Source organism: Suncus etruscus, chromosome 10, assembly GCF_024139225.1.
Source record: "Suncus etruscus isolate mSunEtr1 chromosome 10, mSunEtr1.pri.cur, whole genome shotgun sequence".
In the NCBI taxonomy this organism is placed as follows: Eukaryota; Metazoa; Chordata; class Mammalia; order Eulipotyphla; family Soricidae; genus Suncus; species Suncus etruscus.
Window position 1 is genome coordinate 36,335,349 of NC_064857.1, and position 16,301 is coordinate 36,351,649.

General features: G+C 40.9%; 2 protein-coding genes across 9 annotated transcripts in view; one reads left to right on the top strand and one right to left on the bottom strand.

The window, feature by feature from the left end:
* Positions 1-16,301, top strand: part of UBAP2L (ubiquitin associated protein 2 like) — a 55,987-nt gene that overhangs the window by 16,901 nt on the left and 22,785 nt on the right. For 5 of the 8 annotated variants that reach the window (XM_049782198.1, XM_049782199.1, XM_049782200.1 and 2 more), the window contains exons 8-13: positions 3,368-3,427; positions 5,264-5,316; positions 6,848-6,933; positions 10,117-10,288; positions 14,749-14,947; positions 15,991-16,265. In XM_049782198.1, coding sequence (XP_049638155.1) covers positions 3,368-3,427; positions 5,264-5,316; positions 6,848-6,933; positions 10,117-10,288; positions 14,749-14,947; positions 15,991-16,265 — 845 coding nt within the window. The remainder of the gene's footprint in view (positions 1-3,367; positions 3,428-5,263; positions 5,317-6,847; positions 6,934-10,116; positions 10,289-14,748; positions 14,948-15,990; positions 16,266-16,301) is intronic. The other 3 variants (XM_049782201.1, XM_049782202.1, XM_049782205.1) reach the window with 1 other exon arrangement.
* Positions 9,130-9,620, bottom strand: LOC126020788 (DNA-directed RNA polymerases I, II, and III subunit RPABC4). Its single transcript, XM_049782378.1, has one exon. The coding sequence runs from the start codon at positions 9,509-9,511 to the stop codon at positions 9,335-9,337; it is 177 nt and encodes a 58-aa protein (XP_049638335.1). The 5' UTR covers positions 9,512-9,620; the 3' UTR covers positions 9,130-9,334.

A 16,301-nucleotide genomic window follows, 5' to 3' on the forward strand; every position in this document is an offset into this window, starting at 1 on the left:
TCCCTTTGAGAAGATGCTCAGAATGCATTGGGCAAACTACTGCTAAAAGAGAATTTAGTATGAAAGTCACTGTTAGTTTACTTCCTTTATGGCATAGAGATGGGGGAATATCAGTTTCCCTCTCTTCTTCATTTTTCAGAAATTCAGTATCACAGTAGGAATAAAATCCCTAGGCTTTTTAATTATTTTTGGACAGACTTCTGGGTGGGATAGAATATTATGAGATTTAGATAGGATTGTTGGCTGTGTTTTTGCCTGTGTCTTGGGTAGGGGTTATATATTTAAGGATATGTATATGTTAAATTGTGGTATACCCTAACGTGTTTGGTAATAAAGATAGGCTTATTTTAAGTGTGAATAGCCTCTGGGCTTTAGAATACTCATTTCCAGTCAGCTACTTCTGGCAGAGCCTGAGGTTTTTCTTCTATCCTGGTGGAGGGGAGGAGTAAATAGTAGAGGATGAAATAGGTTCCTTGATATCTTACCTATTTAAATTTGTCTTGCTGCCTTTCAGAGCCCATCGGTATCTCTTGCTCCTCTCTCTCTCTTTTTTTTTTTTTTTTCCTTTTTTCGTTTTTGGGTCACACCCAGCGGTGCTCCTAGCTCTGCGCTCAGGAGTTATTCCTTACAAGCTCGGAACCATACGGGATGCAGCGAATTGAACTGGGGTCCATCCAAGTTTGGCCTTGTGCAAGGCAAACTCCATACTACAGTGCTATCACTCTGGCCCCATGATCTCTATCTCTAAGGTCTTAGCCACAAATACTTTGTTGGGTCTATTTTTCTCAAAGATATTATACCTCAGGCTTTAAGTGCTGATTGCATTTTATTCACCAAGCTACTTTATATATACTCTTTTTTTTTTTTTTTTGGTTTTTGGGCCACGCCCAGCGGTGCTCAGGGGTTACTCCTGGCTGTCTGCTCAGAAATAGCTCCTGGCAGGCATGGGGGACCATATGGGACACTGGGATTCGAACCAACCACCTTTGGTCCTGGATCTGCTGCTTGCAAGGCAAAGCTGCTGTGCTATCACTCCGGGCCCTATATATACTCTTAATTTGTGCTGGGGGGCCAGAGAGATAGCATGGAGGTAAGGCATTTGCCTTTCATGCAGGAGGTCATCGGTTCGAATCCCGGCGCCCCATATGGTCCCCCGTGCCTGCCAGGAGCAATTTCTGAGCCTGGAGCCAGGAATAACCCCTGCGCACTGCCGGGTGTGACCCAAAAACCACACACACACACACAAAAAAATTTTTGGTGCTGGGATTGAAATCTAGACTGCATATTTGTGAAGTGTGCACTCTGCCATTAAACTTCACCCCCACAAACATATAAACTCATTTTGAATACAGATTTTCTATTGGTGGAACCTATAGTTTACTTATTCATGAGATAATCTTTTACAATCCGTTGAGCATTTGACCATGAAATGCCCTTTTCTGTTTAAACTTACTCTAGAAGCATTAGAGCTACCTCTGTCTCTTGATAACTTTTACTGTATCAAAAATTAGTGATGGGGCTTTTAGGTTTTCTGTTGTTGTTTTTCTTTCCTTTTTTTTTTTTTTTTTTTTTTTTTTGGTTTTTGGTTTTTGGTTTTTGGGTCACAATGGTGATGCTCAGGGGTTACTCCTGGCTATGCGCTCAGAAATAGATCATCCCTGGCTGGCTTGGGGAACCACATGAGACGCCAGGGGCTCGAACTGCAGTTCCTCCTAGGTTAGTCGCATTTAAGAAAAATGCCTTACTGCTTGCACCACTGCTCTGTCCCCTAATGTTTTTTGTTTGTTTGTTTGTTTTGTTTTTGGGTCACACCTGGGCTGTGCTCGGGTTACTCCTGGCAGGCTTGGGGACCCTATGGGATGCCAGGCTTCGAACCACTGTCCTTCTGCATGCAAGGCAAACACCCTGCCTCCATGCTATCTCTCTGGCCCTAGGTTTTTTTTGTTTTGATTTTTGGTTTTTGGGCCACACCCGGCGGTGCTCAGGGGTTACTCCTGGCTGTCTGCTCAGAAATAGCTCCTGGCAGGCACGGGGGATCATATGGGACACTAGGATTTGAACCAACCACCTTTGGTCCTGGATCAGCTACTTGCAAGGCAAAGCCACTGTGCTATCTCTCCGGGCCCAGCCCTAGGTTTTTTTTTATGAGGGGCACACCCATTTGACGCTCAGGGTTTACTCCTAACTGTGCACTCAGAAATCACCCCTGGTTTGGGGGGACCATAGGGGGACACCGGGAGATCAATCCTGGTCCGTCCTAGACTAGCGCTTGCAAGGCAGAAGCCTTATCTCTAGTGCCACCTCTCTGGTCCCTTTTTTTTTTTTTTTTTTTTTTTGTTTTGGGGCCACACCTGTTTGATGCTCAGGGGTTACTCCTGGCTATGTGCTCAGAAGTCACTCCTGGCTTGGGGGGACCATATGGGACGCCGGGGGATCGAACCGCGGTCCGTCCTACGCTAGCGCTTGCAAGGCAGACACCTTACCTCTAGCGTTGCAAGGCAGACACCTTACCTCTAGCGCCACCTTCCCGGCCCCTGGTCCTTTTTTTTTAAAACTTTATTTCTTCATTATCAGGCTGGGAAGCCATATGGGATTTGAACTGGGTCCTTCCCAGTTCGGCTGCATGCAAGGCAAACGTCCCACCACTGTGCTATCTCTCTGGCCCCAGCATTTAGTTTTTCAATTTTTGCTTTCATTTAATTGGAAGAGGATGTTAGGAGTTGGATTTAGGGATTTGTTTTGAGTTGTGGGTAGAAATCAGGCGTGGAATCTTTTCTAAATTACAAGTCTGCTGTTTTAAACAGTCTGGTTGGAAAAAACAAGGAGGAGTGAGGTATGTGTTTTCTACTAAGCAGAGAATAGCAGATTTAGGAGATTGAAATCACAAATCTGAAATGTGGCTGAAGAAGATACATGATGCTGCTGTTGTCTTTTTTTGGGGGGGGGTCACACCCGCCAGTGCTCAGGGGTTATTCCTGGCTCCAGGCTCAGAAATTGCTCCTAGCAGGCACGGGGGACCATATGGGATGCCAGGATTTGAATCGATGACCTCCTGCATGAAAGGCAAACGCCTTACCTCCATGCTATCTCTCCGGCCCCGTCTTTTTTTTTTTTTAATGTGTGATAACTGTTGGATAGCTTCATGCACTCCCATCATTGTTAATTCCAGTATAAACTTACCTTCATGCATGATCTCTTTTGTGTTTTCATGATAGCAACCTTCAAGTTCTCTTTTTTATTTAAAAAGAAATTCAAACCTACTCTTAAAATATCCACAGGTACTGTGGGAATTGTGTATTGGGGGCAGACATTCTCATTTACAAGCAAAATTTCACTGGTTGTTTTTTTTTTCTTTTTTTTGTTTCAGGACTTGATTTCATTGGGGTTGAGGGGTCAAATTATCCCCGAAAATTTGAGACTGCTCCTGGTATGATACATCCAGGCGCCTAACTGCCCCGGATATTTTTACCGATTTTTACGAATTGAAATATCTGTGGATATGTCATTTTTGTCTTCATGCTTTTTCTGCATTGTGCCTTTTACTTCTATGCTTGTGTTTTTCTTCTTTTAAAACTATTCGTTTACTAAATATTAACACTGGATTATTCTAATAGTAGTAAACCCTACTACAGAGTTGAGAGTTTCCTGTCTCTATATTCCTTAATCCTTCCTCAAAATTAGACCTTTGTCCTACCTACTTTTTTAGTCCTCTATGTAGCCATCTTATTATGGTTATATATCAAGATACCTGCATTCTTAGCCATACCAGTCATAGTTACTATTCAGAAAGAAATTCTGTGTATTCACTCAGTATCAGAGTGGGATACATGTTGATGAGGGAAGAACAGTGATATCACCACAGAGGGAGAGAAGACTGTAACTAGGCTGAGATTAGACTTAATGTTTGATTTGGAAGAAAATGAGAATTAAGTTAAAATGAAAATTGAGTAGGAATTTTTCCGGTGCATCATAATATAGTCTGATAGTAATTGCAATGAACATTCTTTTAGGAAATATTTTACTAAATGTTAAAAGACTTTCAGAGACAATGAAAAATATATATGCAGAGTTTCATTGTTAGAAATTGTCTTTCAAGAGAAGGCCTTGTGAATTACTCATTATTATTGCTCTAGAGCAAAACAGTAGGGTTGTTCTTGTTTCCCAGATAGGCTCTTCATTTTTACTGTAGTCTTTGGTTCAAATGAAAACCTAATGTCTCGGGCCCGGAGAGATAGCACATCGGCGTTTGCCTTGCAAGCAGCCGATCCAGGACCCAAGGTGGTTGGTTCGAATCCTGGTGTCCCATATGGTCCCCCGTGCCTGCCAGGAGCTATTTCTGAGCAGACAGCCAGGAACAACCTCTGAGCACCACCGGGTGTGGCCCAAAAACCAAAAAAAAAAAAAAAAAAAAAATCTAATGTCTCATACAAACTTAACTACTAATTCCTTAAAGATGGATAGTTTCCCTCTAAGAATATACATGAAAAGTATGAGGACTTAAAAATTAAAAGGAATGTGGAAGCTGGTTTAAATGTTTATGGACATCTTACAGAAACTATCGTTCATCCTTTTATTAATATGAGAAGAGTTGTACACCTATCTTTCTTTGGCATTTAGATTTCATGCTGGATATTATTTAGGATTAGATATCACACATAGTTGATTTTTTTCAGTCTCACTATTTTCTGAAAATAGCAGATCCATAAAGGGAATCCTTATATTTAAAGCGATAAAGTAAATTAAACTTTTATGTATACTACTTAATTTCAGTAGTTGAACGGATCATTTTCAGTGCCCTCAGTTTGAGTTTCAGTCCTTTCATTTGTCACTTTCCTTCGGTAATTACTTTTGCTGTATCTCCTGCCATATCTCTTTAAGACTGTTGGCTGTATTGTCTTAAATCGATAAACAGATCTAGTTTGCATGTTATGGTTTAGATTTTCTGCTGCTAGTTTGCTGAGTTGGCCGCTAAATTAGGATTCACAATCTTAATACATAGAGCTTTGAGTTTGCTGGTTGGGGTCTCTTATTTTCTTGCTCTTTTGTTCTTTTCTGTTTAGAGCTATGGAAAAAAACACCAAGCATCTGAAATCTTATTAAGATCTTAGTGCTTTATGGTAGTCTTCCTGACTCCCAAGAATTCCTTTTGCTTACTAAATTTTGGTCACACTGGTTGCCAAAAGTGTTCATTAACTTCAGTGTTATCTGCATATGCTTCGTACTGGCAGTTAAAATAATCTTCCTGTTTTTCCTTTATTTCCAGGTGCATGGAGGACTGCGACAGAGGAGTGGGGAACTGAGGATTGGAATGAAGATGTAGGTATTTCCTGGTCATTTCTTGTTAGTGCCTTCTATCCCTAAGTGGTGTTTAGGGATAGAAAATGGATATGTTTCTACCCCTCAAAATTCATCCTTAAGTTTCTGACCCAAAACTTTTACATCCAAAATAGTGTTCTGAGCCAGAACATTTCACTATGTTATATGAAGGAGACTGGGCATGAACAGGACTCTGTGGAACCAGACTATGGAAAGGGCAAGTGCACTTGTGTAAGTCCAATATCTGATTGTCCAATTTATCTTAGGAAGAGATGGTGGTTGGGTAGAGCACCAGAAATGGAGCTAGGCAGGTAGTACATTGACTAGTAACTGATGATATATAGCAATCTTCTTGGAGCAATCTTTGGTTATTTTACTATTTAAATATTAGTGCATGGTCCTGTAATTGGTATAGAGGTTATAAAATCAGAGTACTAAGTCTTAAAGTCTACAATACGGTTGGCTTTGGAACTTTTTATTTATTTGAAGACCTGCTTTGTAATTAGATGAGTCTGTAGAATTGGCTGTTTCTTTCGCTCAGGTTGGAATCTCATAGAAACATAAATTAACTCTCTGAATTCACTGAATGTAGTGCCTGTATAAAAGAATATTGTTGATTTCTGTCCCAGTAAAATTATGGTTATTAGTGATGATGGATGAATCCCATTTTAACATTTTTAAAGTATGTATACTTAGGTTTTCAGACAGGGCAGTTTGAATTATCAGAGGAACTGATTTGTCAAATTGTTTTTGTTGCCAGACCTGGATATTTAAACTTAGAGATGCATCACCACTAGGTGGTTGCTTTGTACTGAGCTAGTTGCCTTGTGAATAGTCTTAAGATTTTGCTTGTCTGTGTCACTTTCTGATATATTTGTTGAGATTGGATTCCTAGTTTTTAAAAGGAAACTGAAAAGAAAGATGTTCAGCAAAAAGTGAAAAGCAGAAACCAAAAAAGTCAGTTTTACTTGTGTAAGAATTTATTCCTGACGATTGTTTGTCTAGTTTTGGTATGTTACAATAAAGAGATTAGGTGTAATAAAGTCAGTTTAAGGCAAAAGTTGCATATGATTAAAACTATTCTTAAAGATCTTCATTCACTGACCCTTGGACCTTTTCTGCTTTAAAGCCAAGAATTCATTTTTATTTCTGTCTTCATCTTGGCTGTAGTTTTTTTTTTACTTGGAATGGAATAGTGTAAGGTAAAATGTGGTTTTAATAGAGGTGGGAGTTGGGAGCTGTAAAGGATTTTTTTCCTCTTCTCTTTCTGTCTAGCATGTCTTCTTGAGTATATGAAGTGACTTCCATGTTTTACTGTGTTCCTTGATTCCACATAAACATACCCCCCCGCCCCCTGCTAAAACCATTGACTATATAGTAAGTGCTTTTGATGGTTGATCCATATAGGATTCCTCAGAGTAGATAGTTCTCTCTTCTAAGGGTTTTCTCTTCCTTGATTTTGAATTCCCCTTATCTGTTTCTATGTCAGTTTTCTGGCTGGTAACATGTCTAACACCACTCTCTTTTCCAGCTTTCTGAGACCAAGATCTTCACTGCCTCTAACGTTTCTTCAGTGCCTCTGCCTGCGGAGAATGTGACAATCACTGCTGGTCAGAGGCAAGTGTGTTGTGGTAAAATTCATTATCTGTTCCCAAAGGGATCAGCTGAAATAGCTGTTAGGAGGCGGCTCTAGGCCTTTATAGCTCCCAATGAGGATAACCAAATCACATTACATGATTCTTTGGTAGACTTATAAGAGGTGATACTGGTTATGGGGCCAGCGAGATTGTGCGGATGGTAAGGTGCTTGCCTTGCATGTGACCAACACAATTCGATCCCCTTATCCCCGACAGACAGGAGTGCAGTCAGAGTATATTCTGGGTTGAGTATGGTTCAAAAACAGAACAAAACAACAAAAAAAGAAATATACAGTGTCTTTGATTTTATGTCCAAGTGGCCTGTCAAGTTTATCTTTGGTTCAAATAGCAATATACTAAGTTTTGACCATTTAGGCAAATTTTGTATACACTTAAATTGAACATTGATTCCCATAAGTTTGCCTCTACTTCAGAGATCACCTGCAGTTGGGTACTCTTCTTGCCTGCTTAGGATAACTACACATTTGGGGATTTTCAGGTTTTATAATTTTATAGAATTAACACACAGAAGGGGCCAGAATAGCACAATGGGTAGGGCATTTGCCTAGCACATGGCCACACCAGGTTCAATCCCTGGCATCTCTTAGGGTCTCAAATCTGCCAGGAATGATTCCTGTGTGTAGAGCCAAAAGTAAACCGTGAGCATTACCAGGTGTGTCCCAAAAACTCAAACACACCCCTCAGAAAAGGATAATTCACAGAAGTCTGGGAAATGGAACTTTCTATTATTGTTACATTGTAACTAGTACTCAGAAAGCTATGTAGAAGCATACATACATAAGTGTCTGAAATTTATTACTACTATATTTTATTTATTTATTTTGGGCCACATCTAGCAGTGCTCAGGGATTACTCTTGGCTCTACACTCTGATCATTTCTTTTTCTTTTTTTTTCTTTTTTTTGTGGTTTTTGGGTCACACCTGGCAGTGCTCAGAAATTGCTCCTGGCAGGCACAGGGGACCATATGGGACGCCGGGATTCGAACTGATGACCTTCTGCATGAAAGGCAAACGCCTTACCTCCATGCTATCTCTCCGGCCCCATTTCTATCTCACTTTAATTTTTATATTGCAGTTTATATTTGGGGGGAGGGTTATCCATACTGGGAGTGCTCAGAGAACCTGAGGAGCCAGATAGCAAATCCTGGGCTTTGGCACACCTTGGTCTTCAGCTCTTTGAGCTCTCCACAGCCCTGAATAGCTGAACCTTAATCAAAATGAATGTGTAAGTTAAGGCCAGAGCTTCTGTGCCCTCTCTAGGGGTGGTGTCCTCATAGCACAAAGGTGGTTTTTAGGCTATGGGTCCACTGAATTGCAGTGTTCATGTTTATTTCAGAGCGCTTCACATAGCCATGGCAAATTAAATCATTGGTTCCTGGAAGTAATGTGTGAGGCTTATGGTGGGACTGAAGCTGTCACCCTCTAATTAGATTCTTGGTGTTTTTGGGTAATGTCATTGACACAAATTATGTTTAGAATGTGGGGGATAAACTACTGGGTCTGTTCTGGGTTGCTTCTGACTGTGCACAGCAGACTAGACTGCACCAGGGATGGCTGCAAGTACCCTGTCTGCTGCAGCTATCTCTTGGGGTATCTTTGTTGTTTTGTTGTTTTTTTGTGTTTTGTTTTGTTTTGTTTTTTTTTGTGGTTTTTGGGTCACACCCGGCAGTGCTCAGGGGTTATTTCTGGCTCCAGGCTCAGAAATTGCTCCTGGCAGGCACAGGGGACCATATGGGACGCCAGGATTCGAACCGATGACCTCCTGCATGAAAGGCAAACGCCTTACCTCCATGCCAACTCTCCGGCCCCTGTTTTGTTGTTTTTATTCCTTTTCACCCCACCCCAGTTTTTATTTTTTGTTTGTCTTTGTTTTTGAGCCAACCCAGCAATGCTTAGATATTATTTCTGGTTCTGCACTAAGGAATTACTATAAGGTGTGAACACAGAGCACAATAAAGTATGGCCCAAAAACTAAAATAGGGAGTATAAAAAGTTGTACACTGTATGTGTGTTTTTGCATGTTTGTCATGTGTTTTTATATAGCTGAAATGGGCTGAACTGATAGCAGAGCATGTAGGGTGTTTGCCTTGCACGCAGCTGACCGAGATTCAATCCTTGGCATTCCATATGTTCCCCTGAGCACATTCAGGAGTGATTTCTTTTTTTTTTTTTTCCAACAAAAATAATTCCTTTATTCAAAGGACTAATATATTTATAAAGATTACATGTCTTTATAAGGGAAATAAACAAAATCATAATTCTGTTCATAACAGTAAGTATATTAACTACAAACTATATAACACTGTGATAAAAACAGCAAATTCAAATGTAAATGAAGATAATCCTCTAAATCCCATGTTTCATCGAGCATCAAAAACCACCAATCGTTTAGTCCTTTTCTTGTACATAATTCTGTATCCACATTCTCTGCATCTGATTGGATCCCTGGACTTTATTTCATTTTCTGTGTGACACTCTCCACAGATGTAGATCATCGGTTGCTGCTTTGGAGGCTGAACATCTTTCTGGGTGTCCATTCTTAGTCCCTCCAAACCCCAAGTTGCAACTCAGGTCTTTGCAGCAGAGAGGAACTCCTCCACGCTCCACCTTCCAGACGCTGGCTCCAGGCTAGGTCGCTCGCGGCCAACTTCCCAGGAGTGATTTCTGATCGCAGAGCCAGGACTAACCCCTGAGCACTGCAAGGCGTGGCTTCTAAGCAAAAGAAAAACATACAGCTGAAACATTTGTTGTATCACCAAATTAAATCTGTTCCCAAAACTTGTACATATATCTTCTTAAATTTTATTTTTGTTATAGGGGCCACATCTAGCCGTGCCAGTTCTTGAGGTAACTGCAATTTTCCTGCGAGCAAAGCATACACACCTGCTCCTGGGCTTAGGTTCTAGTGATCCAGGAGTAACCCCTGAGCACTGCCGGGTGTGACCCCTCCCCCCCAAAAAAAAAGTATTATGTTAACAATATCTTTGGAATACAACTAGATAATATAGTGCCTCTTGTGCATAACTGATTTTGGTATATCATTTTAAGGCTTTGTATCTTGTTTGGGGAGGTGACCTCTTAAATCTAATAATTTGGGGGATGTAAGAATTATTCAGCAAGATCTTTTATTTTCTCTACATAGAATTGACCTTGCTGTTCTTTTGGGAAAGACACCATCTTCAATAGAGAATGATTCATCTAATCTGGATCCATCTCAGGCTCCTTCTCTTGCCCAGCCGTTGGTGTTCAGTAACTCGAAGCAGAGTGCCATATCTCAGCCTGCTTCAGGGAACACATTTTCTCACCACAATATGGTAAGTAGGAAAGTATATCCTCCCCTTTTCTCTTACCTGCAATTTCTCCCTCCCTCCCTCCCTTCTTCCTTTCTCTCTCTTCTTCCTTCCTTCCTTCCTTCCTTCCTTCCTGCCTTCCTTCCTTCCTTCCTTCCTTCGGTCCTTGCTTCCTTCCTTCCTTCCTTCCTTCCTTCCTTCCTTCCTTCCTTCCTTCCTTCCTTCCTTCCTGTTGTTTTTGGATTTTGGACCACACCTGGTGACACCCAGGAGTTACTCCTGGCTATGCGCTCAGAAATCACTCCTGACTTGGGGGACCATATGGAATGCCAGGGATCGAACTGTGATGCACTCTAGGTTAGTGCGTACAAGGCAATCAACCTCCCGCTTGCGCCACAGTTCCGGCCCCCATACCTCCAATTTCTTCCAATAAGAGTCATATTTTTTTTTACCAGGCTGAGTCTTTTTTTTTTTTTTTTTTGTCTTTAAAGTAGCATTGGGAATAGACATGTTGAGAGGTTAAATTGAATGAATTGAACGTTAGGGACTAACTCGTAAAGACTTAACACATGCCAGATAGTAAAATTGAGTTAACTTTGTGTTACCAAGAATTAACCCCGGGGCTCTTGCATACAAGGCCTGTTTTCTTTCTACCTCACACACAGGCCCTATCCCCCATTCATATTAACATTGTTTATTGCATTGTGCTTCACTGTGCTGAACATTGTTCGCTGTAGCTACTAATACACGTTAATATACCTATATACATGTATATGTATAAACATATAATATATGATTAATACATTGATCAGTCACATTAATATATCTCAGTTCTGTTGTGAGTGTAATTAAAATTTGATGGGAGGTTATAATTCTCCCATTTCTTTCCTGATGAATTAGAATTGCCATATATTTATGTATTTATGTAGAGCATTTCTGGATAAAGAATTCTAAACATTTTGGCTCTTGTTATACCTCATACTTTTTATTAGATTTTTCTTTTCTCTGTAAAAAGAGAAATGAGTGCAGCAGCAAGCAACCACTAGAACATTTGTGCCACAGATACAAGTGTGTGACTGTAGGCGAGTACCACAATCACATGTGAAAGCACAAGTACCATGCTCGTTTGTGTTTGGTCTCAGCAATGAAGGGAGAAAAGGGGGAAGAATATAGGAGAGAAGAAAAGGAATCAGGTATTAAAATTTTTTTTTTTTTGGTTTTTGGGTCACACCCGATGACGCTCAGGGGTTACTCCTGGCTATGCACTCAGAAGTCGCTCCTGGCTTGGGAGACCATATCGGACGCAGGGGGATCGAACCGCGGTCCGTCCTAGGCTAGCGCAGGCAAGGCAGGCAGGCACCTTACCTTTAGCGCCACCGCCCGGCCCCGGAATCAGGTATTAGAATTTAAAAGAAAAAAAAGGGAGCCAGACATACAGTATAGTGGCCTGGTCATTTGAATTCGATTGATTTGGGTTCAATCCCTGACATCCCATATGGTCCCTGTTCACTGCCAAGGTGATATCCGAGCATCACCACGTATTGCCCAACACCATCACTCATCTCCCCTCCAGGAAAAAAAAGGAAAAAGAAGGAATAGTTGAAGGAAAGTATAAGGTCAGGAAATAGTTGCTAACTCCTGAATATGGTCAAAAATACTATTCGTTGTTTCTGTGTCATTTTTGCTTGCTCTTCTAATTGTGGAGATTTATAATTGAGTCTAAATTCTGGTGCCAGTGATGAGTTTCAAACATCTAGTTTAACATAACATTTTTATTTAATATATGTTAGAAATTCTGTAATACATTTATATAAATCGCATATTATCTCTAATTCCTGTTGCCTGTGTCAAAATGTTCATTTTTGGATTGGTGTTTTTTTTTGTGATAATTTCATTTTATTTACAACTGTACAATATTATACTTGCAGTGCTGCTATATTTTATGAAATACTGTTACTTTTTCATTGAGAATGTATTAAAGAATTGTTCTTAAAGTTTAGTTGCTATAAATAATAGTTGATTCCCAATTCTATAAATACAGAAACATTGGGTAATTTTATTGGGGAGACCACATTCAGTGGTACTCCAGGGCTTACTCCTGGTTCTCCACTCAAGGATCACATTGGCGGGTTTGAGATCTTCTGCAGGCAAGGAAACTACCCATTATACTATTGCTCTAATCCCCTAGATTAGTGGTGGCTAACCTTTTTGAGCCCTCATGCCCAACTGCCGCACAAACAAAATAATTTCCTCTAAAGTGCCAGCATGTCAATTAAACCTTAATGACAAGATTTTAGTATCTAAAAACTATGTTGCACACGTTGCATATCTTAAATGTGGACCTTCCCGAGTGCCAGCTGCAAGACCTTTGAGTGCCACTGCTGGCACGCATGCCATAGGTTTGCCATTGCAGCCCTAGATGAACCTTTAAAATTTTTTATTTGGGGGGCTGGTGTGGTGGCACAAGCTGTAAGGTGTCTGCCTTGTGCATGCTAGCCTAGCGTGGTTCTATCCTCCAGAGTCCCATATGGTCCCCCAGGCCAGGAGTGATTTATGAGTGCATAGCCAAAAAAAAAAAAAACTATTAAAATTTTTTATTTTGGGCTTGGAGTAATAGTATAGAAGGTAAGGTATTACATTGCCAACAGGGTTCAATCCCCGCCACCCCATATGTTTCTCTGAACCTGTCATCAGTAAGCCCTGAGTAGTGATGGATGTGGTACAAAGAACAACCTTTTTTACTTTAATTGTACCAGTAGTATTTACAAAACAGGATGATGATTGTGTGATGAAATATAATCTTGGCAATTAAAGTAAGACTGAAGTAGGGAGGAAATGTCTTAATCTTGATAAGTTTACATACTGATATTTATAGAAAAGCACAATTTAGAACAAATGGGGGGTTTGGGTTGCATGCTACTGATCACAGTTCAGTTTCCAGTACCACATGATTTATTTCCTTGTTTAGCCAGGAGTAACTACATATAATCTGCCTGTTTCCCCACCCAATCAGAAATATAGCTCATTGGGGCCGGAGTGGTAGCACAGTGGTAGGGCGTTTGCCTGGAATGCGGCTGACCCAGGATGGATGCAGGTTCGATCCCTGCCATCCCATATGGTCATCAAGCCAAGAGCAATTTCTGAGCACAGAGCCAGGAGTAACCCCCGAGCGCCACCAGTTATGACCCAAAAACAAACAAAAAGATATATATATATATATATATATATATATAAAATCATTGAGAGGATGTGGTAAAGATGAAAACAGAGGACATTGCTGATATGTTTAAATAAAAACGTTATAAAGCCTGGATTTATTTATTTTGGTTTTTGGGTCACCTGGCAGCGCTCTGGTTCCTCCTGGCTCTACGCTCAGAAATCGCTCCTGGCGATGGGATTCCGGGATTCGAACCACTGTCCTTCTGCATGCAAGGCAAATGCTTTATCTCCATGCTATCTCTCCGGCCCCTGGTTGTTATTTTTTGAGCCACTCTGTACTCTTGGCTCTTCGCTCAGGGATCATCAGTCCTGACGTTCTTGGGAGACCACATGGGGTATCAGGGATTATGCCCAGGTCTGCCGTGAGCAAAGCATGCAAGCATCTTACCTGATGCTTTTGCCCTTCCCCTCATATTTTCTTTTTATAGATTAGTTATATATACATAATATTGTATTATATATATTAGTTAACTATATATATAGGGTTTACTCCTGGCTATGGGCTCAGAAATCGCCCTTGGCTGAGGGAACCATATGGGATGCTGGGGGATTGAACTTCAGTCCACCCTTGCTAGCACGTGCAAGACAGATGCCTTACACTCTGCACCACCACTCCTGCCCGCTAGCTCTATATTATTATTAGCTATATATTTTGTGTTCTAGACCAACAATTAATCTACCTAGGATTATATGGTCCCCAGTGTGACCACAGGTACTTGTAGGACTGATAGCATAAGACTCAGGGAACCAACTTTTGAAACAGAAATTGGCAGGAAACAAGGTTGGGAGGAGTTAAGAAACTTTTTTGGTCTTGGCTAGTAGTGTTAACAAGGAATGAGACAATCTCCCCAAAATAAGTAGACTTTTCTGTTATATAACAGATCATTATTGATTATATAGTACAGGTGTTTTCGTTGGATTTTTGGATCACTCATGGGGGTGTCCATACATTGTTGGTGTCCATACATTGTTGCCAGGGATTAAATCAGTGTCTTCCACACATAACTCAAACACTTTAGCCCTCTTTTAGCTCCTGAAGTACTTTTCAAAACAAGGCACAAAAATTGCTAGAATTTTTCCCATGAATATCTGGATTTGAGCCATGGTGGTCTTAAATTCCAATGGTTTTGCTCTAGTTGGTCTAATCTGTACTCCATCTGGTGATGTCTTTGCTTATCTGATCTATACTGACTCACCCTGCATAAGTGTCAAATAATTGATGAGGTTACTGGCTATAAATGTATCTTATCTTTGTGTTTATATAGGTGAGCATGTTAGGGAAAGGATTTGGTGATGTTGGTGAAGCTAAAGGTGGCAGCACCACAGGCTCCCAATTCTTGGAGCAATTCAAGACTGCTCAGGCCCTGGCCCAGTTGGCAGCCCAGCATTCTCAATCTGGAACTACCACCACCTCCTCTTGGGATATGGGCTCCAACACACAATCCCCATCGCTGGTGCAGTATGGTAAGGAAGTTATTAAGTGACTTGAATTTGGAGGGGAGGTAAGGAGCCCACACCAGTGATGTTCAGGGGTAATTCCTGGCTCTGCTCTCAGGAATTACTCCTGACAGTGCCTTGGAGATCGTGTGGGGTGCCAGGGACCAATCCCGAGTCTTCTGCATGTAAGCTCCCTACCCAGTGTACTTTCTCCTTAGGCCCAATAAAGTCACTTGAAATTTTTCCTTTTGGGGTGGCCCAAAAACCCCCCCAAAAATCTTTTTTTCTGTTTGGGGGCTACAACTGGTGGTGCTCAGGTGAACACCCTACCTTGTGTATCTGGCCCTAATGCAACTTGACATTTTTCAACTTCAAAACATTGCTATCAGGTTGGTAGGAGTGACAAGTAGTCCTGAAGTAGTGAAACAGAAACCATTGGCTGATTTTCTGTAATGAGTTTGTCATAGTTAACAAAGCTAGGAAATAATTTAAAAAAAGTTAAGACTGTATCTCTCATCAGATTTAGCCGTATACATAGAGGGTTTTTTTTAGTTTAGTTTTGTTGTTTTGTTTTTTCAGGGGGCCACATCTGGTGACATTCTGGTTATTCATGGCAGCTCAAGGGACTGTATGGGATGTCGGGAATTAAACCCAAGTCAGCCTTGTACACAGCAGACGCCTTACCTGCTATGTTATCACTCTGGCCCCCTTATAAATAGTTGAAATCTTACTACTCTGAGGATGTTACAGATTCTCTGTCGATTTAGCTAGTGTGTTTGAAAAAAGAGCCTCTTGCCTTTTGGAAAGGTTCTGTATGCTTGGGTCTTTACACTCTAGGAGTAATTACTAAGTTGCTATTTCAGGGAGTGTGATAGCATTGACAGATAAGGCCCTGTTTAAATAAATATGATACATTAATCATCACCTTATAAAATATGAGTTTTAGTCTTTAAAGACCAATTTATATGAGACTTTTGTGGAGGATCTCATTAATCACTCTAATTTGAAAAATATTTTAAGCTTCATTAGCATCCCTGACTTCAGCATGCACCCTGGTTTTTCTTATGCAGATTTGAAAAACTCAAATGACTCGGCAGTACATAGTCCATTTACAAAGCGCCAGGCTTTCACTCCATCTTCGACAATGATGGAAGTGTTCCTTCAGGAGAAGCCACCTGCTGTGACGACATCCACAGCTGCACCTCCACCTCCTTCTCCTCTGCCAAACAAATCCACCACGGCTCCACAAATGTCTCCTGGGTCTTCAGACAACCAGTCCTCCAGCCCTCAGCCGGCTCAGCAAAAACTGAAACAGCAAAAGAAAAAAGCTTCCTTAACTTCTAAGGTACTTGACCTTTTCTCAGATGACTCTTGTTGAAAT